Here is a 22,615-nt window from a genome sequence, read left to right on the forward strand (position 1 = left end):
CCTCAGGGATCGGTTTTGGGACCAATCTTATTTAATCTTTTTATTACTGACCTTGGCACAAAAAGTGGGAGTGTGCTAATAAAGTTTGCAGATGATTCAAAGCTGGGAGGTATTGCCAATTCGGAGAAGGATCGGGATATTATACAGGAGGATCTGGATGACCTTGTAAACTGGAGTAATAGTAATAGGATGAAATTTAATAGTGAGAAGTGTAAGGTTATGCATTTAGGGATTAATAACGAGAATTTTAGTTATAAGTTGGGGACGCATCAATTAGAAGTAACGGAAGAGGAGAAGGACGTTGGAGTATTCGTTGATCAGAGGATGACTATGAGCTGCCAATGTGATATGGCTGTGAAAAAAGCTAATGCGGTTTTGGGATGCATCAGGAGAGGCATTTCCAGTAGGGATAAGGAGGTTTTAGTACCGTTATACAAGGCACTGGTGAGACCTCACCTAGAATACTGTGTGCAGTTCTGGTCTCCCATGTTTAAAAAGGATGAATTCAAACTGGAGCAGGTACAGAGAAGGGCTACTAGGATGATCCGAGGAATGGAAAACTTGTCTTATGAAAGGAGACTTAAGGAGCTTGGGTTGTTTAGCCTAACTAAAAGAAGGTTGAGGGGAGATATGATTTCTCTCTATAAATATATCAGAGGGATAAATATAGGAGAGGGAGAGGAATTATTTCAGCTCAGCACCAATGTGGACACAAGAACAAATGGGTATAAACTGGCCACCAGGAAGTTTAGACTTGAAATCAGACGAAGGTTTTTAACCATCAGAGGAGTGAAGTTTTGGAATAACCTTCCAAGGAAAGCAGTGGGGGCAAAAGATCTATCTGGTTTTAAGATTCTACTCGATAAGTTTATGGAGGAGATGGTATGATGGGATAATGGAATTTTGGTAAGTAATTGATTTTTAAATATTCAGGGTAAATAGGCCAAATCCCCTGAGATGGGATATTAGATGGATGGGATCTGATTTACTATAGAAAATTCTTTCCTGGGTATCTGGCTGGTGAATCTTGCCCATGTGCTCAGGGTTTAGCTGATTGCCATATTTGGGGTCGGGAAGGAATTTTTCTCCAGGGCAGATTGGAGAGGCCCTGGAGGGTTTTTTTGCCTTCCTCTGTAGCATGGGGCATGGTTGACTGGAGGGAGGCTTCTCTGCTCCTTGAAGTTTTGAACCATGATTTAAGGACTTCAATAGCTCAGACATGGGTGAGGTTTTTCATAGGAGTGGGGGTGGGTGAGATTCTGTGGCCTGCGCTGTGCAGGAGGTCGGACTAGATGATCAGAATGGTCCCTTCTGACCTTAGTATCTATGAATCTATGAATCTATAAGATTCTTAATTATATTACCCTGAGGCTTCCATAGTTTCAGGCCAGACAGTGAGAAAGTATCTCCTTATATCTGTCTGTCATGCCATCCAAGACTAACTTAATGATGGTTCAAGGACAGTTTGTGACACCCAGGTGGCATATGTAAGTTCTTTGTGCAAATTACAGCGAACATTGATGTGTTCACTTCTGCATGAGGTGGCCATATTGTCCTCTAATGGTCAAGTTAGATTTAATAACCTTTCCTGTCTGAGATGGTGGGGGCCAATCCTATGAGGCTGAAAGTTTTGCCATTACTGACCAAGTCTCTGAATTTCATATCTTGATCTCTTTTGTCATGGCTCCTAGAGGGCACAAACTAGTTAGCTAGATAGCTCAGATGAGATTTCTGCATTCCTAGTTTCTCAGGAGGAATCTACCAAAAAGATCTACAAATTCAAATGGACCAGTTTTGTGGCTTAGTGTAAACAGGGGCAAATAAATAGATCGGGGCTCTTCCATGCTGGACACAGTCTCCACAGAGCTGGAACTGCCTGACCCATGCAATTTTCCCACTGCAGTTCAAAAAGACTCCCCCTGTGAGGAATGGGAGGTAATCAGAGATTCGCTGAACTGTTCTGCTTCTAACTTTTGCAGCTCCCAGCAGGAAAACCACACAAAATCAAGCCTCCTTGGTCCTAAAACTGCACCAAAAAAGGGGAGGAGGGGTGGCTGGCAGTGTGAGAATCATGGTGTCATGATGATGGGGGACCTGTGTTATGACACTGGGAGGGGCATAGTTCGGGGGGGGGGAAGCAGCTCCAGAGTCAAGCGGGATAAAAAACCCAGATTTAACTGCATGAAAACAGTTGCCCAATATCAAAAATAAAAAAGCCCAAAGTTGCTTGCTATACACTAGTTTCTCTCACTGTCTCTCTAAGTTAGGCTGGCCCCCTCCCACTGAGTGGCTGAGCAGCCCTAGCTCATCATTTCCCCCATAAACTGCTTGCCCAGATCACACCATGTAAAAGCCTCTGTATTGGCCTCAGCAGGAGTTTCTACTCCAATCCCTCCCTACCCGTGACTCCAAGTGTGCCAGGAAATGGTGTCAGAGGGATCTGGCAGCCATTCCAGTTGAAGTCCCTTGGGAAGGATCACCTACAGGCTCAGTCTGGCACTCCAGCTGACAAACTCCAAGTGGGAGTTACAGAGTGTCTGGCTCCGGTTGCTGATCCACTTTACGCTACATTTCTAAACGATAAACTGGTATTGCAGATCAACCCTTCATTCCCAACAAAGGTAATCTTAAAGTTCTATTTTAACCAGTCAGTTATTCTGCAGATATTATTTCCGTGTCCAGCTTGGAAAAGTTCTTTTCTACAAGCTTTATGCTGGAGAAAACTAAAGCCCTAAGAAAATGTAGCCATCTTTTTTCTTTTACATAAACATTTAGGAATTGCCTTGGACCATTAGTCCATCTAATCCAGTATCTTGTCTCTGATGCTATTTACTACAAGGTTCTTCAGAAGAAGATGCAAGAAATCCTATACAAAATATTTATGGCACAAACTGCTAATAGGGGAATATTCTTCCTAATCTCTGTCAATTAGTGGGATTGTGCCATGAATCATAAACCAGTTATCCAGTTAGTTGTTCTATTTTTCTAGGTAAATAAAATTTATTTTCTTAATATTGTTACTGAGTGAATCTAGTTTCTATCTGAGGCAAGTGTTTGTTTTATTAATAATTAACAAGCTTCCAGAAACATCTCTGGAGATTCTTAGTTTCTGTATAATTGGGATACTATTGTAATTTACACTGTTTTGAAGAAAAGGAACATTTCTTACCTGTAATGCTCTCTCTATCTCTCACCCCCCCCCACACACACACATCCCTACACACAGGACCTTTCCATCAGAGTTTTGGATTATTTTGTTTTCATTATTACTTTATTTGAACATTTTAAAAAGAAGTGAACAGTAACAGGTATTGCCCATTGGAAAGCCAAAGCAAATAGCATAAAAGGTGTACATCTGGTGATGAGGCATTTCCATTCAGAACTTTTAGCTGTGGATATTCCAACTTTGCATTTGCCAAAGGTACTAGTTCCACATAGTGATGATCAATTTTGTGTGTGTGCTTTTGAAAACAATATTTTTTTCTTCCTTGAGTACTACTATCAGCAGTTCTGACAAAGTATATGAAGGCAAAAATTTTAATCTGTATGTCCAATGGATTTACTGCAAAAGTGTTCATATTAAGATCACAATGAAAGTAGGTATATCTTCCTAGTAGATATAACTACCAGCAGAATAAATTATTAGGCATTAAAACTGGACCAATATGGAAACAAATTGACATGTACAATCCCTCAGTCCCCAAAGTGTGCATACATTTTGTTTAAAGTATAAATTTACACTGAGAGCAGGAATACTGCCTGTCTTTATTAGTGACCCATTTGATAATTTGAAAGAGAGAGAATGAATACATTCTTGATTTACTACTGATAAGATTTTTAACACTGATTTCTTGTGTACTCTAGTAAATCAGGAGCAAATTCATCATCCAGTTTGGGTGACATAGTACCTAGTTCCAGAAAATCAACGCCTCCATCATCTGGTAAGTAGGTCACTAGCCTTTAGACAATCTGTTTATAGAATTGTGTTTAGTCATTTAAGATTTACACTACTTTGTGTTATACGTTTTAAACTGAGTTGGAGAAAGGGTCTTCCTAACTTTTAGTCTCCTGTGGCACAGTGGCAGGTGGTTGTGTTGCCATGTGAGACTGGCTTGCGTCTGTGCTGGAGATGAGGGAATTGGACAAATTCGTTCTTGCCTCTGCCTGGCTAGTTCTTGCAGTGATATGGTTGTTATCAAATCTGTTCAACTGCTGTCTTGATTTCACTATGACGTTATGTTATAAAATCATAGGGGATGTGGGGGGGGGAGTTAGGCTGGAAAAATAAGACGAAATTAAACCTTTCCACAACTTGTGCCCTTCTAAAGTTGTGTGATTTATCAGCTGTTGCTGTTTTATACTAAGACAGTCAAAGTTTTCTCCTTAGCAATTCCTGATGAGTGAGGATAATCTTCTAGTACCGGTAAGAAGAAGGTGCTGAGCTGAATCAGGAATATCCTTAGGGTCCTACAAACACACCACAAATTACATAATTTTATAACATCAGGAGCTTTTATTTGCACAATTTTAATAGGTTTTACAAAACAGATCATGACTCAATTCTTTTAGATTTGTTTTACTTTCTTGATGCAGAATTCTTTTTAATAAATGCTTCTTTGCATTTAGAGCACCAACAGGCACATTTGAACTTAGTTTAGGTTATGTTCAAGTGGCATTAAGAATTGCACTTATGAGTTTCACCAGCATGCTAAAAATAGCTAGTTTAATTAAAAGAAACTGGGACATGACCGGTTATCTTGAACAGAATCCTAAGGAGTTGTTGTGCAAGAAAGAAAGAAAGAAAGAAAGAAAGAAAGAAAGAGAGAGTTTTCATTGTTATGTTAGTTGGTTGAAAAGAAATATTTCTTTTATATTCAAATACCTAAACTTCCTAAAATATTTTTGTATAATTTTAACTACTAAATTAAGCAATAGAAGTGTATTAAAGCCCTAGCACTTTAAGGGATATTATTAAGTATACTGTTAAGGGATACTATATTGCTTGGAAAGAAAAGGAGTACTTGTGGCACCTTAGAGACTAACAAATTTATTAGAGCATAAGCTTTCGTGAGCTACAGCTCACTTCATCGGATGCATCCGATGAAGTGAGCTGTAGCTCACGAAAGCTTATGCTCTAATAAATTTGTTAGTCTCTAAGGTGCCACAAGTACTCCTTTTCTTTCTGCGAATACAGACTAACACGGCTGCTACTCTGAAACCTATATTGCTTGGATATTTTATCTTTTGGATGATACAGAGGTACATAGTACTTTCAATCAATAAGAACCTCATGTCACTCTTTAGTCTTGTCTACACAAGCAAAAAGAGTTTGTTTTCCAATCAAGTTAGCTTCGATGGAGCCTAGGCTACAATACAACCAGCTAAAATGATCAAATTATGAAATAAAATAATCTGATAGAAAAACACACTTTTCTTGCCTGCATAGACATGGCTTTGTAATAGTAGTAGTGTTAAGCCTGATGTTTTAGCTAATTTCACTTCAGTTCCCTACTTTGATGTTTCAACTGAAAAAGTTGTTCTTCATGCCAAATTCAACAGAGTATTTAAGTACATACTTAGGTGCTTTGTTGTATGAGGACCCTAAACTGTATTGATGTGCACTGTTAAGGCTTCCACTTTCCACCCAGAGCATTTTGATGGTAGGCAGTGTGATCTGTGTATAGTTTTATAGCACTTGGGCTTTGTCTGTAGTGATAAGTGATATTTCAGGATGAAACACTTTGTATACTACAAATATTTGTACAGCAGATCAGCAAATATATTTCCATTTATTTGAAATATCTCATTTAATGATCATAGAATGTTTTACGGATTTTGGTAGTAAGAGAATTGAAAATGTAGCCAGAAAAGTGAATTATTTGAGATATAATTTGAGACAGAGATGAGCCAACCTGGTTATCAAAAATGCAAATGGGTGTGTGGAGGAGCCCCAACTTAGCTGGTATTTTCCTCCATCCTGAGCCTATTGAGCACATGGTCCCTGCCCCTGTATTTAAGCATTCCTTTAAACAGAGCTTTTAGGAAGCAGTATTTCCAAGAGATTAATTTTACTGTGCTTGCCTCCTCCATATTGAGGCTTGGGGAAAATACTCATGAATAGTGAATATTTGCTTGCTGGTGTATCTTAATAATTTGGTTTTTGCATATTTTTGTCTAAAATATACTGAGAGGGGAACTGATAGCAGTGTGCGAGTTAGGCATGGCAGTGGACAATGCATACCACCCCATTCCACTCTCGTAATGCACCTGAGTTCTGACCTGCAACACTCCTGCTATTCTGTTGCTGGTCGTTCTGCTTGGGAGAGATTGACAACTGTACCAAAATATGGACTAATTCCATGATGTGCAGAAATGAGAACTAGGATGAATTAATTTCACTTTTGAAAAAAAAACAGTATGTTACCAGGCTGACTAGTTTAAACCTGCAGTGCAAAAAACAAATGCCAAACAAAATGAACAAATACTGAAAAATGAGATACTTTGTCTTTCTGGACCAGTCAGATCAGTCCATGAAAGCCTCATAGCCTACATAATAAATGTGACGGCAACTTAGTATGATGACCAAACATAAAGGACCCAAAATCACAATGATGACCAAGTACATTAGAACAACAGTAACTACTATTGAAGAAGGTGGACTAACATGAAGATCAAAGAAGAAAAATGAAAGCAAAGAAGACAACCTTAAAATGACAAATGCAAAACCAACAAGCTAACTTTCTCATGTACAATTTGTCAGATTAAAAAAATCAAATTATTTTGCAAAAATGAAAAAGACTTTTGAGGGGAGGGGATTTTTTAGCTTGAAATATTTCATCCATCTCTGATAATACCCTGACTTTTTCTGAAGAGTCTTGGAACGTCAAAGCCTGTATGTTGTTTGAGATGGCCATTGCATTTACTTACACAGTAAGGAGTATATTTTACTACTTAGTCACTGGCTGTTCAGTTACTACAGATGCCTTGTATTATAGAAAAATTCATCTTAATGCTCTTTGAAAAGGAGTCTTTATCGGAGTGGTGTAGTGATTTAGTTAAACATACTCAGAATAATTTGCATAGGAGTGGGTGTAGCAGCTGGTGGTATCTTCTTTCCTCCCTCTACTCAAGACCAGACTCTGGGCAGCTCCACAGCCACAGATCTGTGGTTCGTCCCCAGTTCCTGCTCTATAGTGTTGTGGTGAATGCTATTTAAACTCTCTTGTTCGGAGTTTATTACATTTTTTTTTATTGTTCAAGTTTTGTTTCTTACTGTACTGTTTGATTTATTTATTTATTTATTTATTTATATATTTTGGTCCGTGGTGAATTAAGAACTGTCTGGTGCACTGAGACCCAGATATCAGAGGATGCAAATGTGGTGCAGAGCTAGAAAGTGAAGAAGCACAGGATTTGTCATCTGGGCCTCCAACCCATGCCACAGCACTTGAACCAGTTAATCAAAATATCTCCTGTAGCAAAATATGTTCATAGTAACACAGGAACTGAGAGATAATTCCCCTTGTTTCTACTGAGTTACTCCATTTTATTCTTATTGATTTTTAAACTATGTAGCACACGGATTTTATTATACAACTAATAATTGCTGTTCATAATTTGCGAGGGAAAATTTTGGAGGAAAACATTGGGTTTTTCTGTGCTGTTATAGGGGAATCAGAGTGATATCAAAATAAAAATCTGGCCAAATGATCTTCTGGGGAGGCCATGTTTAAGGTATCTATTCAGGAAGATGTACCTCAATAAGACTCTTGGAGATTATTTCATGGGAACTATACATGGTCAGGGAAGAAGTTCCATGCTTGGGTGTCCCTAAGCCTCTGAATGACAGAAGGTGGGACTGGACAACAGGGGATGGATCATTCAGTAATTGCCCTATTCTGAAGCACCTGTCAGAAGACGGGATACTGGGCTACCTGGAACAGGAGAAAATGTGTGCTACTCAAACAGAAGAGATGACTGGCCACAAGAAACTCTTAAATCAGAAACTGCACATAGACCGGCTGATCCAGCTGTTTATTGGTCACATAACTTGGTGACTAGTACTGCTGCATGGATCAGTGCTGTCCCACCCACAAAACAGCAGCATGGAGATCACCTCGGTAGATTTATAATACTCACAGTGATTATTTATGGTTTTAGCTAAAGTCTACACTTCTTCTACCACTAATGGACCTTGTAGGCCTTGAATTAATTCAATTCAGCGTACTGCCTTATACAAGTGTTTCCAAAGTTTGTTTGTTTGTTTGTTTTAGAGAGAGACAGAATCTCGAGGTATCTGTCAGAGGATAGGTAAGATCTTCCCAGGATATGGATACACAATTTTTGTGGATTAATTCCCTGTGTCCATTTGTCAGCAGTGGAGGGTGCTCATTGGAGACAAGTTTAACACAATACCCAAGGTTATGGTAGACTGCTCTATGTGAGGGTGCCTAAAAAAGCCTAGGATACTTTGTTGCAGATATAGCTAACAGACCTCTGCTGGCCATACACTGATGAGAGCTCAGTTTTTCATTCTCCTTTGCGTTCTAGAAACCATTTAGCACTGAGTCCAATAATGTTTTTATTGTTTACATTGTCACTTGCTGTAGGATGCACCATATATTTATGCTGCCACCTCTGTCTGATGCATATGATTTTCTTTTGGAGAAGGGGGTGGAGTAGCAATGGTTTATTGTTGCCACTTCCATCCTGCCCTCCCCACTTCCTCACTTGATCTTTTCAGCAGAATTCAGCATGTCTCCATGATAAGTAGGCTAAGTTTTCTTTCTTCCCCTTGCCATTCATTTAAGTGTTCATTAACATTAGATGTGTTTTATTATTTCTAATGAATGTATCTTGTGCCTACTGTGCATTTTTGATTTAAATAATGTGATTTTAAAAGGTAGGGCCAATTATATTCTGCTCTTAGATAATTGTGTGTAACTGAGTATCTGAGGCAGATTTTGACTCATGGAATTAAAAACTTCAGACAGAAAAATGTTCTGTGTTTCGTATCCTAAGTACATAATACTAAAATCTTAATTCAAGATAGCAGATTTTGAACTAGAATTCTGTAAAATAAATATATAAATAAATAATCTAGATACTGTAGGTCAAATTCTGTTCTTTTACACTGATGTAAATACAGAGTAACTCCACTGAAGAACTCCAAATTTGGTTCAACATTACAAAGAGCAGAACTTGACCATTTATCAGTTTTGTGAGAGTAGACCTGTGGATGTCTGATTTAATTCTGGAAAAGGGAATTTGAAGAAAATGTTACAGTAGTTGTTACAGATATTGCCTTGTGTGTTTTCTAATCCTAATGTTTTGCACCTTCAAATTTTTCCCTTTAAGTTTTTACTGTGTTCTGTAGTCATGGTTGATTTTTTACTTCAGGTAGTTTAATTTTCTTTTTTTCTTTTTAACCTATTTCTCCTCTCCCTACCATCTGATAATTTTGAATTGTTTGTCTGTATATAGCTATAGACATAGATGCCACTGGCTTAGATGCAGAAGAAAATGATATTCCAGCAAACCATCGCTCCCCCAAACCCAGTGCAAACAGTGTAACATCACCCCACTCCAAAGAGAAAAGAATGCCCTTCTTTAAGAAGGTAACACCAACTTCCAAGCTCCTATCTGTCCACCTGCTCACCTGCACTGCGTCACATTTCTAGTCCTGTTAACTGTCTGCGTCCTTTGACAAGTCAATAACATGCATGCTTTTGTTATTCTTTGTTTCTTTTCCATGCTGCTGTAGCTAAGCAGAAGCAGAAATCGGTAAGTTTACATTGACATGAGCTGTGTTTATCCTGCCACTGGCATCATTAGCATTATTACCCATAATCTATACAAGACAATCATTTTAGAACTAAGGAAGAAACAGATCAACTGATGATTGATTCCATACATTAAAACAAACATGCTAGGTACAGTCAGTGACTCAGTGAAACACTGTTACAGTACTTATCCTTTTTGATGGAATAATAGGCACAATGGGAATTTCTTTAAACATTCAAGGAAGTAAAACATTGACAACTCCATGTAATGCACCTTTCTAGTGCATGCTTATTCTATCTGTCTGTCTCTTTTTTCAAGCTTTTTAACTTATAATTCAGTCTATTAAAACTATTATTAAAATCTAATCAAATACTCAACTTGTACTTACCAAAAAAAAAAACCCTTCAATTTTAAATTGTCAGTATTTAAACTTCTAATCCACTAGGTGCAAAATCTGCAGATGAGCAAGACCAGTGGAAAATTGCAGACTTGTTTTGGCGGTCTACTGTGAGTTTTTCCTATTGTCATATATAAATTCTCTCCCAGTGTTCTTGCCTTCTCCTCCATCAATCAGATTGTAGCATCTTAACTATTCAAAATGGGACTGGTGGTCCTCTCTAGATCCAGTGCCTGTCCAAAAACTGGCCAACAAAGGTGCTACTGACTTATGCTGTTGGCATCCCTTGACTGGGACTCTAAGATGTGCTTATGATGCTGCTTGGATACGTTGTTTATCAGCAAAATATTTAGCAGCTACGATACTAGACTAGCTACTATAATTCTGCTTTCTTTTTAATCCTCAATTTTTTCTTAACGTCTCTTCCTTGGTTTTTAATTACAATCCTCTATTCATAGGTAACACTGTCATACTGCTTATAAGTACTGCAAATACACAGTGTTGCCAATTCTGTGGATGCATCCAAGCTTAGTGGTGCAAAAATTCCTCCTCTATCTTCCCTCCTATGTTTCTTCAAAAAATAATGTATTCTTCTCCCCCATAAAAAGGTCCTTTTGCTTGCTTCAGTGAATAATTTTCTTAAATAAAATGGCTGTTATTCTCAGTCCATTATAGAATGTCTGGAATGGAATGGGAGTTTCTTGTGTTCTGAATGATATTTTAATTAATCATAGTTGTAGCTATCAAAAATGCAAATAGTATGCAAAATTAAGACATCTGAATCTCTTTCTTGGCTTCTATCAATGTAAGCCTCTCCACAAGGCTTAACCTTTGTCTCTAGAAGGACCTGTTACAGGGATGAGATTCTATACACTTATTTATTCTTTGGCTTCTCTGATTAGAATCTCAGAATCATTTCCAGCTGTGGTGGGTATTTTCTGTAACATGTGGACAGTTGTCTATTAAAAGCTGGATGGACACCCCCAACTAGTTTCAGACAGTAAAAATCACTTAACAATCCGATGGTAAAATCTCTGCCAACACCAGTCTGGGACAGATTTCAACCAGAGACCTAGAGGGGAAAATTTCCGTAGCTTGTTCTCTGATATTGTAAGGGATTGATCCCCCAAACTCTTTATTAATTTTAATAACTGATGCTTTCATCAAATAATTTTGTATAGTTTTTTCACCTATTTTCTGCTGACAAAATAGTTAATTTTAGCTGGTAAAGGCAAAAATAAACTGTGTTGCTGCAATATAGATTTTAAACACCAGTATTCCATCAAAGAAGGTAATTTCTGTACCTTCCCTAATTTTCAGGTAGCTTGTTGACTAATAGCATCAGTGTTTAAGCTTTCGTGGATAGTCAGCCACCTTATAAGAAAGCTCTACTGCATTTTAACCTTGACCTCATAAACCTTTACAGATCTACTATGGATTTTTCTTAGGGATTGTCACTGTAATGCATGCATCAGATTATTTACATTCCTAGTAACAAAAGTTGAAAGGGTATATTTTCATAATTACACAACATAGTTATGGGGCTTTTCTTCAGAACATCTTAAGTAAGATCCTGCGCTGTGTAAATAAGTTCTCTTCACATGCTTATGATGCCTTGGGCACTGATATTCATTCTTCTTATGTTACCAACTATGTGGTGAACCTAGATGTAACGAAACAAAACAAAAAAAAGATTCAGCCACAAGATTGTTTTCCATGTTTTAGACTGCTTTAGTCCGCTGCTGGTGTGGCATTTTGTGCTGTTGCTGTATTAATGTTTGTCTCTGTTTTTTGTGTTTGAAAAGGGTTTTAACTTGTTTTTTATGTGATTAACCTTGGGACATGTTGAGTCCTGAAATAATTAACAATGATAATATCCCGTGATGGTGACTGATGTATTTGTACTATATAGGCCTTTGAAAAATAGATCTGGCATACTTCCTTTTAAACTTTTTCCAGGTTGGTGGATTTGAAACATGTCCCCCCCCCCCCCCCAAACAAAAAGCAGCCAAAACTTTATTTTTAAAGTTGCCTGATCAGCCAGTTTTGGTAGTCTTGGGGATGTCTTGTGCAAACAGTTTAGTTCAAAACTGTTTGATTCCTCCTCTTTACCATGAATATTAATTTATATGATTTTGGCAGTCTTCTGACAGATGCATTATTTATACCAATATATCTCAAAGAAAATGTATTCAAACATTCATAAATTGTGCATGATACATCAGTAAGTAGCTTATAAAATAGTGTGCAACTAACATAACCCCTCTCCTTGAGAGCTTCCTATAGAAGGAGCATTGCTGTTTTCAGCTGTGTTTATTTAAACTTTCTGTAAATACTAACATAACCAGTCGTTACTGTGATTTCATTTGCCAATGATGGTAATACATATTTTAGAATTTGTGGGTGTGACAATGGAAGTTAGAATATATGCACTTCCATGGGAATTTACAGTGATGTCACTATGGTTTATTAAGCAGGAGATCGATATATATGAAAGAAGAGCTAGGCAATCCTTCTCCCCTTTTTTGTTTTGTTTTGGTTTGGTTTGGTTTTGGTTTTCTTCCTCCCTGTGGTAATAATACCTTTATTAGATTTTATAATGGACTTAATAGGGTTTTGAGAAGAACCTTCTGTCCTTACTCAGATGTCACAGCCCTACCGTTGGTCATGCAAAGTAACTTTCAGAAACAGCACATTCCATTAACCACTCAGATTGTGTGTGGCTCTTTCTAAAAGGGCCAGTTCCCAATGAAATAGGGAGAGAGGGAAGGGGTACAAATGTAAGCTTTTTCAACAGAAATCCTCAAACCACACTTCTTGTACTGCATGTCTATTTGCATGAAGAGGCAACGAAAAATCAGTGAATCCCCACGTCTCCCTTTGGTGACACTGCTGGAAATTCAGAGTTACTTATATTGTAAATTAATACCATTCTCTATGGATGCTGAGATTCTTAAAGTGTTTTCCATTTATGCAGACAGAGCACATCCCTCCCTATGACGTAGTGCCTTCTATGCGACCAGTAGTTTTAGTGGGGCCTTCCTTGAAGGGATATGAGGTAAGTGATTGTCAGTGACTATTTTCAGGATGTAAAAAAGATGGTCTGTCTTTAATTTCCGATTTCAGATTAAGAGGGAATGATATTGAACAGAATCAATTAATGCCACAGGAAGCTCAGGCAAAAATATAAGAGACTACGGGATAAATGTTTTCTTATTTTATATTTTTGCTTACCAGAATTCAGACAAGGGAAGTTAAAGTATTCAGATTGTAAATGGGCTTTTCACACCATGCCACCAGGAGTCACAAGTTTTTAATCCTTAGAACACCAATTAACCAATTTTTCTACGTCATTAATGCCACATAGTATTTATTTCGTATGCTGAGTTTTAATTTGTTGCTTATTTGCTTTTAGGTGACAGATATGATGCAAAAAGCATTATTTGATTTTTTAAAACACAGATTTGAAGGGCGGTAAGTATTATGGAATCTCTATTAACTTGAATATAGTTCTTATTTTGAAATTAACGGGTCCCTGAGAAATAACATTCTAACCAGGATACCAATGGAAAAGAATTTTGATAATAGGGTGCAATTATTGTTAGACCACCTCTTTGTATGCAGTAAATTGTGGTAGGGAATGAAAGCTTCATGAGCAGAGAGCATTGTTGCTGTATGGGGATGGGAATAGTCCAAGAGACACACATGCATATTATTGAAAGTAAGGTGAAGATGGCAGTTTGTGGCCAAAGGTGCAACTGAAATCCAAGTGGCTAACCACTTGCCCAAAGTTTTACATGTGTTGTAAAGGCATGAACTGAAAAAATTCTCTTTGTTTAAATTAAACATTGTTTAGTTTAAGTTACATGAGTGATACCTGCTTTCTTGGAGAGAAGTATTTGTATAGCCAGTAGTACAAGGTGGTCCTGATTCTGATTGGGGCCTCAAGGCACCAGTGTAATACAAGGATTAAATAACAATTCACTTCTTGTAGCAGTGAGACATACTGTTCTTTGAATGTTAAGCATCCAGTGTTCAGTGAAGTCAACTGGAATCTTTATATTGATTTGATTAGTTGTTGAGACAGGCTCCAAATGAATATATACAGCAAGGCAGCTGCCTTCTGAACAAATAAAGTGAAGGAAACCAGAAGGGAGGCATGTTTGTATTCTTTGATGAATGCTTTAGCTCGAGGTGGGCATATTTTTTGGCCCAAGGGCCACATCTGGGTGGGGAAATGGAATGCAGGGCCATGAATGTAGGGCTGGGGCAGGGGGTTGGGGTATGGGAGGGAGTGCGGGGTGTGGGAGGGGGTGTGGTGTGCAGGAAGGGGCTCAGGGCAAGGGGTTGGGGGAGAGGAGTGGTGCGGGGTCTACAAGGGTGCTCAGGGAAGGAGGTTAGGGTGCAGGAGGCCAATGTCCAATGTGCGTACCTTCCCCTGCCAATGGGAGCTTCGGGAGAGGTACCCACAGGCAAGAGCAGAGCGCGGAGCCCTCTGCTCCCCCTTCCCATGGGGCTGCAGGGACGTGGTGCTGGCTGCTTCCTGGAGCGGAGTGGGGCCCGCGGCACAGGGTGGCAATCCCATGGGCCAGATCCAAAGCCCTGAGGGGCCAGATCCGGCCCGGGGGCCATAGTTTGCCCATCCCTGCTTTAGCAGAACATAGGTTGAAGTAAAAATGTGCCATCTCTCCAAGTGCTGCCAAATTGTCTGGAGAAAACTTGACATTTTCAGTTAAGAGCTTCGGCTTTGTGAGATGCTGGACAATACAGAAAATTGTAATGATACTGTCTTCTAGGATCAGTCTTCTGTCATACATAGCAGTCATCCTTTATAGTAGTGAAGTCATCAAATAATGGATATGTATCTTTCAGAAATTGTAGTGACAAAATTTTGAGTATTGCAAGTAGAAACAAGAGTTGGAACATCTTTCCTTTTTTGCTAAGTTCCTTGTGTTCTGTAAGTTTTTTGAGAACAGATTCTTCATGGTGTGATGCATTAAAAAAATCATCGTGGATGAAACAAGATGTTTTAAAATAATATAGAAATCTGACTTCATTCACTGTTACATAATTGCATCTGAGAAAGAAAAGGGACAGTTTATTCTCTATAGCACATAGGAAGGAAACTGACAAACATGTAAAATTGAATACTTGTTTTGCAAGATATAAAAATTTAACTTTTAGCAAATGGATATAACAAATCTAGTAGTGCAAAGTAGATTTATGTTTTCCATAACTACATGGAATAATCTGTACAATGTTATGCCAAGAATCATGGCATTTGGCTTTGCTTTTAGCTGTTAAGCAGACCATGGATATGTTTTTAAAATGTCTCTATTTGTACTGTAAAAATAATTCTGTTTTCATGTATAAACTCTGGTTTGCTGCATTTGATAGTTCAGGATTTTACACAGATACTTACACATATCAGAATAAGTGGAGCTATTTGGTGAGATTTTAACTTAACTGCATATGACTTATCCTCCAAGGGAATATGCCTTTTAGTTCTTAGCAAATCCATTTCCTCCCTCAAATTTTATGGCAAATAAAAGTATAAACGGGGGGTGGGGAGGAAGAAGAAATGGGATCAGCCTGATTTCAATCTCATCTTTGGAAGAATGTGACCTCTGTTTAGTCCTGGATAGTCCAGAAAGTTTGAAGGTGGAACCAAGCCAAAGGATGTAGGTTGACTGTAGAAACCAGAAGAAGCTGAGCTGTTTTCATAGGAAAAAGAAAATACAAAAGGTTATGTAGCAGGTCACTGTGACCAACTGGAAGTAATCATTTCTAATTAGATCATCCTCACTCAGAGTCCCAAAATGGAGTCTGCCAGAGACTCAGCCCATGGCTTTCATTGGCTTTTCTACCCATACTTTAATTTCTCTACAATTAGATCCCAAACATTTGAAATCGATAGTGTATTGTGGAATCTGTAAAGCTTGCTTCCTGTTACAAACTTACAAAAGAAAACTGAACCATTTGATATAAAAATCACAGCCATGGGCTGCAGCATACACTAGTCTAGGTACTTAGTCTTCTTATTACTTTTGTAACTGTATAGATATTGCTATTTATGTTACACATGAGGATCAATATTCCAAACAAATATTAGGGAAAATGTTGTTTTCTATGTGGCAGATTTTACGTTCCCATGGAGATACCTGTAGGAGGGAGCTTGAGAGGCCACAAAACTCGGCAAAGGTTATCTTGCTGTATTTCTTTCTAACCATCTCATCTTGGAGTGTGGAGAAAGCATTAAGTGTAACCTGCTAACTGTGTAAATCCTAAGAGCGCAAGGGAAAGACAACTATATGTTTCACAAAATTCTGGTTCCCACTACTTTGGCAGTGTGGCTCCTGTAGATGGTAACCAGGCTGCCATTAGGTATGCAATCATACTGTGCAAACCAAGAAAGGGATACAGGTGCAGCACTTCCATCAGTACTACTTGAAGCAGTATTAATTAAGGTTTAGATAATCCACTCTTTTATCTACTTCTTACAAAGAGCACAGTGCTTCCTCTCCTCTCCTTCTGGTCCTCGCTACCTTTTAATATTAATTGTCTGACTTTTGTCCCCACTTTCCTGCATGATGAGTAACATACAGGTTTTTATTTGTTTGTTTTACAGTATATCAATCACACGGGTCACAGCAGATATCTCGCTTGCCAAACGCTCCGTATTAAATAACCCTAGTAAGCATGCCATAATAGAACGGTCCAACACAAGATCAAGCTTAGGTAAGTAGTGTATCTAGTGATAATAACCAGAGATTGGCACTACAGTACAGTACTCCCAGTTCATGTCTATAACAAAAATCATCTACCTTCTCTGCTGTGACAGGAGCACTGTTCACAATAATTCACGTCACAAAGCCAACAAATCAGAGGTCCTAGAAATGTGAAGTCATTTCTGAGAGCACTGCCTAAGAAAATACTTACCAGTACTGGGCTATCCTTCTTCCACTGGGATTAATGTTAGTTTTGGTACTGGCCTCATTGGGAGTAAGAACTAGCCCATAATGCAGATAAAACGTGGGGATATCCCTTTGGATAAGTAAAGATGCAGTTTCCCAATACCAGCAATTAGGTGGGTTCTTCAATAATATGAGTATATATTACAGGTATCCCAGCAATAATCAGACTCTTTTACTAATCTTGAAGTTTTCCTTTTCAATATTGAATACTCTTGGATCTGAGCAACTTAATTAAAATTAAATGCAGAAAAAGTACATTTTTGTATTGTTATGGTTGATATAAAAACTGAAATAGCCATAATTCATATTCAGACAGATTCTCAGTATGTCAGTTGGTGTATCTCCTTTGACTTTAACTTCACCGATATACACTAGCTTGGGATCTGGCCCATTGCACTTCTATATGTAGTGAGGCTAAGATGGAAGATCAGCCTTAAGTCTGACTTTCTTGATTTTGACTTGTTTGTGTCACAACTTTAATTATATTTACAATAAATCTAGTTTATTGTATATATTTTCTGAAAAACTTAAATCAAGATTAAAATCTCCTCTAGGAATTATTTGGGAAAGTTCTATGTCCTGTGTTATAGAGAAGGGTAGATTAGATGATCATGATGGTCCCTTCTGTCTTTGGAATCTATGAAACTGTGCACAGACAATAGAAAATATGTTAGTTATTAGAGACTGGAATGGCTTTTGAAACTGTTCTGGTGTTTTTGGTGAATATACTTTTAATAATCAGTTTTGTAAACAGAGCCTGAGTAAATATGCATTTTGCTGGGTATCTTAACATTTATAGTAGTGTAGCAGTTGGACTTTTTAGAATATATTCCTGTAACTAAGAAATGGCTACATGAATTGCTTGAAAATTTGCTTTTGAAAACCCATCCTTTGAGATCTTGGATGGCAAGTAGAGCTGGGTGTATAGTAAGAAAACTTATTTACACAACATTGTGATGATTTCTAAATACATTTCATTTTTACTATGTTCACATGCCTTCTTATTTGCTTTGTGCAAAGTGTTGTTCATGTGAACATTCCTGTGATGGAATTTCAGGCCTGTGGCTAAAATTGCTTTTATCATTTAATGAAAAGATGAAGTTAAATTTGTTTGGAGCCAAAGTGAAAGTTGATTATATAGATTAGGTCATCCAATCATGGAACACAAATAGTTCATGGTGATCAATTGAACAACCTGAATATCATAGAATTAATAGCTAATACTTGAAGAATAATCAGTAGTCAAAGGAGTACCAAGTTGAATAGGCTAAAATGTGTTGGAACATGTGAAATTCTTTGATGGATATTTTACAAGTGAAAATCTGTAAAAATTTCAGTCTGTTTATTAAGAGGAAAAGGGATAAAGTTGCTGAATAAATAATTCATGGTGAATTGTTCACCCAGCTGTAATGAGAGACTTCAGCGTGTAGCACCTCAGCATCTCTTCTTTTTACTTACTGTGGAAGTGCTGAAATAATCTCAGTTGCAATAGCACAAATGGTGTGTGTGTGTGTGTGTTATATAGGCTGGGCTGGTAGCTCCATCTATTATTAAGGTTGCCTAACACTTCTAAGTTGTATCCAGTTGCTTATAAATTTTGCCAAACTTTAACCATTTGGGATAAAATTTTTCATTCAGGGTATCTGCTTCATGCTGAATTTCAGTCGAAACAGTTCAGCTGTTTCCAAGAATGAAGCTAGGGAAAGATATTTTTTTTTCTCTGTTAAAATTTTTTTTGGCAACCTTTCCTTTGAAATGCTCTCGAGTCCCATGCCTTGGAGCAGGGCTTTGAAATTTGACAGAGAGGGCCTTTGTGTCAGGGATGTTCCTTTTGCCATTCCTTGCAAAATCTTCCCAAATTTGGCCAAGTTATAAACCTGCGAAAAATTAGTTCATACATGCTAAATAAAGAACTTTGCAGCTAAATTCCACAAAGATTGCCAGAACTGAGTATGCTCCATCCCAGGGCTAAGCAGGACATTCCCTGTAATTGCAGCTCTGAGTTGCTGCAAGCCAGGCCAGATCTGGACACTGGAACTGAATCGGGAACATGAGGAGTCTGTCTCTTATGTACTTACAGTACTGGGCCCAGGCAGTGTGGAGGAGAAAGCTGCCTGATTGAATGATTGGAATGCGGAGAGGACAAAGAGCTGAACTTGGGGTTGTTGGGTGAAACACTGAGACAAGGAGCCAACGGAGTGGGGAAGAGACTAGGGCTGGAGGATAGGGGAGGAAGATGGAAGCTCTAACTAAGATCTGAGGTATGGTCTGAGACTGGGAGCTAGGGAAGAAAATGATGAGGGGACTCAGAGCCTCTGGGTTGGGTTGGGGGGGCAATGAGATCAGATGATGAGCCAGGGGAGGACACTGGGACTGGTTGGGCAAGGACACTGGGAAGGGAGATAGGTCTGAGGTGAGAAATCTCAAGGAGTGAGACTGACTTGCCGGACTAGGAGAGTGGGACTGGGATGAGAACCCTTTGGAGTGGAGATTGGGGCTGCTTAGATGAGAATAGGAGAATGCAAACAAGGAGCCCAGTTTGGGGAAAAGATGGGACTGGGACAGATTGGAGGGATCTGGGAAGAAGGGTTTAAGTTTGGAGGAATGGGCAGAAGAGCCATGCCCGCTAGAACACACTACCCTCTGAGGCCTGGAATAGGACCCAAGATTCCTGAGTCTCACCATCCATCTGATGGCACCCACTGACAACATATGTCTCATTCCCCTTTAAAGTGTTTGTCCATCTAGAGGATAACAAGCTGCTACAGCTATCACTTACTCTGTTCTTTCAAGTGGCAGAGATCTGTGCGTGAACCTAAGGTTCCAACCCTGCTGATAATGCCACATGATGGAATTTATGTTTTTTTCAGTTTGCTTAAAAAAATAAATCTAGGAAATTGCACGGAGATTTTATATTAAAAGAACATTATTAAGGTTGCAAAGTCGAGCACTCAAAAGTTAGAAAATGCCAGAGTTAAGATTGTGCATGCAATTTAAATTTAGCTTCCTTGGTCGTTCTGCTGACGCTTGGTACTGCTGCAATTGTAATAGCAGAACTGCATCAGCCACTGAATCCATTCTTGATCTCCTTTCTATGGCAGGGCTACAATTATTTGTATTTGGTCATTCTGCGGATATAAAGAGATTACTTTCACTAGTCTTAATTGCAATGAAATTTGATTTTTTTAATTAAAACAGCAGCATTTTAAAATGTTAATTTCCTGTATTTTTAATCATGATAAACAGCTGTATATGTAGAATGACAAACAGTATATTAAAGGGTGAATTTTCAAAACAGCAGACCCATTTTAACAGATTCAGTTTGCACCAACAAAATGTGTAGCCAGACCTGGCTCCTGAAACTCAATTAAGGACATAATTTGCATCTGTCAAACTGCACTATGGGAATATATCAAGTAGTTAGATGGAGAAGGGACTCTGATTTGTGCCCAAATTAACATTTAGGGTATAAATTGCACCTGCACCAAGTCCTCTGAAATTGTACCACTAATTTTAATATAAATATTACTCAATTACATCATGGAATCAGCCACCAAAATACCCTCAGAGAACCTGCTTCAATATGGGCAGGAGAGACCTTTTGACCACACACCCTTAGTTGTCTTCTACAACCGCACACTGTAACCCTTACAGGGTATCATTAAACATTTACAAGCCATACCTGCAGACATATCTCCATTGCTATGATGATCAATGCTCCCCACAACACACTTTCCAAGATCCCTGGATCCTACACCTGCCTATAACAACAGGTGGTATACCTCATCAAGGGCACTAAATGCCCCAACAACAATTATGTGGCTGAAATGAGACAATCACTATACTCTCAAATGAACTCACACATAAAATGATAAGACAAAAACACCTTATCACACACGAGCAAACACTTTTCCCCAAATAAGCACTCCATATCTGACCTCTCAATCCTCATTCTCAAAGGAAACCTGCACAACCCCTTCCAAAGATGAGTTACAGTTTAAATTCATAACTTTGTAAGTCACTAAAAATCATGGACTCGATAAAGACACTGTATTTATAGCTCACTACAACAACCTATAACACACTAACCCTCTTTTGTCCTATGACTGCCAAGATTTTAACTGCCCGTTTCACCTTGAATGGTCTCTTACAACAAGTGAACTCCTTATGCAAAACCAGTGGCTCTCAACCTTTCCCGACTACTTGTACCCATTTTAGGAGGCTGATTTGTATTGTGTACCCCCAAGTTTCACCTCACTTAAAAACTACTTGCTTACAAAATCAGACATAAAAATACAAAAGTGTCACAGCACACTAGAACTGAAAAAGTGCTTAGTTCGTCATTTTTACCATATAGTTATAAAATAAATCAATTGGAATATAAATATTATACTTACATTTCAGTATATAGTATATAGAGCAGTATAAACAAGTCATTGTCTGTATGAAATTTTAGTTTGTACTGACTTCACTAGTGCTTTTTAGGTAGCCTATTGTAAAAATTAGGCAAATATCTGGATGAGTTGACGTACCCCCTGGTTGAGAACCACTGTGCTAAATAATCTGATCTGTCTTGTATTTAGCTGTGACACTCTGAGTACCTTTCCGAGACTTCAGAGTTGCAGCCGTGTTAGTCTGTATCCGCAAAAAGAAAAGGAGTACTTGTGGCACCTTAGAGACTAACAAATTTATTTGAGCATAAGCTTTCGTGAGCTCCTTTTCTTTTTCCCAGACTTGAAGAAGAGCTCTGTGTAAGCTCGTGCCCTTGTATCTTTCACCAACAGAAGCTGGTCCAATAAAAGATATTACCTCATCCACCTTATTATTCAATTAGTCATATTGTTTTTTCCTTCCTGAAAAACATCAATCTTACAATAAGATTTACATTACTGTCTCTTAAAAGGAAAGAAAAATATGAATAAAGAGGGGAAAAGCTGCTATACTTGCAATCTCAGTAAAAATCTGTTTCCACTGGGGAAATAAATCATCCTTTTGTAAGAATGATTTTCACCAGACCACTGAGTATAGGGCTGCACAGCAGTTAAGTATATAGTAGAAGTACATTAGCTTTGCTATGAGACCAACAGCAGATTTAACATGTTGAGCAGAGAGAACCAACCTCCCCACCCCCTCCAAATAAAACATGTGGGGTAAAGACCTGCATTTGAGGGATTATGAAGATGTTCATTTTAGACCTCATATTGTTCAGTCTTCCTTGGAAACTGCCTTAATAAGGGGTATATAAAAATAAAGATTTGAGAATTTGACTTGCTGGAAACCAAAGTGACAGCTAAAAATCTCTGTTTCTGAGTATTTTAATGCAAAACTAATCTATCCAAGAATGTTAGCAAAATACTAACTAGTGCCAACATTTATGCAAAAGGATACAAGGGAAAAATAAAGTTTTACTCAGCTCTTGTGTGAAAGCTTGCTTTTGTGTGTTAAAACAGCTGCATACAGA

General features: G+C 38.2%; 1 protein-coding gene across 9 annotated transcripts in view; it reads left to right on the forward strand.

Moving 5' to 3' along the window:
• Nucleotides 1-22,615, forward strand: part of CACNB2 (calcium voltage-gated channel auxiliary subunit beta 2) — a 425,865-nt gene that overhangs the window by 374,058 nt on the left and 29,192 nt on the right. For 6 of the 9 annotated variants that reach the window (XM_038391138.2, XM_038391139.2, XM_038391147.2 and 3 more), the window contains 5 exons: nt 3,865-3,941; nt 9,484-9,617; nt 13,158-13,238; nt 13,596-13,654; nt 16,809-16,918. In XM_038391138.2, the coding sequence (XP_038247066.1) occupies nt 3,865-3,941; nt 9,484-9,617; nt 13,158-13,238; nt 13,596-13,654; nt 16,809-16,918 (461 nt within the window). Of the gene's footprint in view, nt 1-3,864; nt 3,942-9,483; nt 9,618-9,763; nt 9,784-13,157; nt 13,239-13,595; nt 13,655-16,808; nt 16,919-22,615 lie in introns of all 9 variants that reach the window. The other 3 variants (XM_043509401.1, XM_038391140.2, XM_038391141.2) reach the window with 1 other exon arrangement.

This window comes from Dermochelys coriacea, chromosome 2 (assembly GCF_009764565.3).
Source record: "Dermochelys coriacea isolate rDerCor1 chromosome 2, rDerCor1.pri.v4, whole genome shotgun sequence".
NCBI classification, from domain to species: Eukaryota; Metazoa; Chordata; order Testudines; family Dermochelyidae; genus Dermochelys; species Dermochelys coriacea.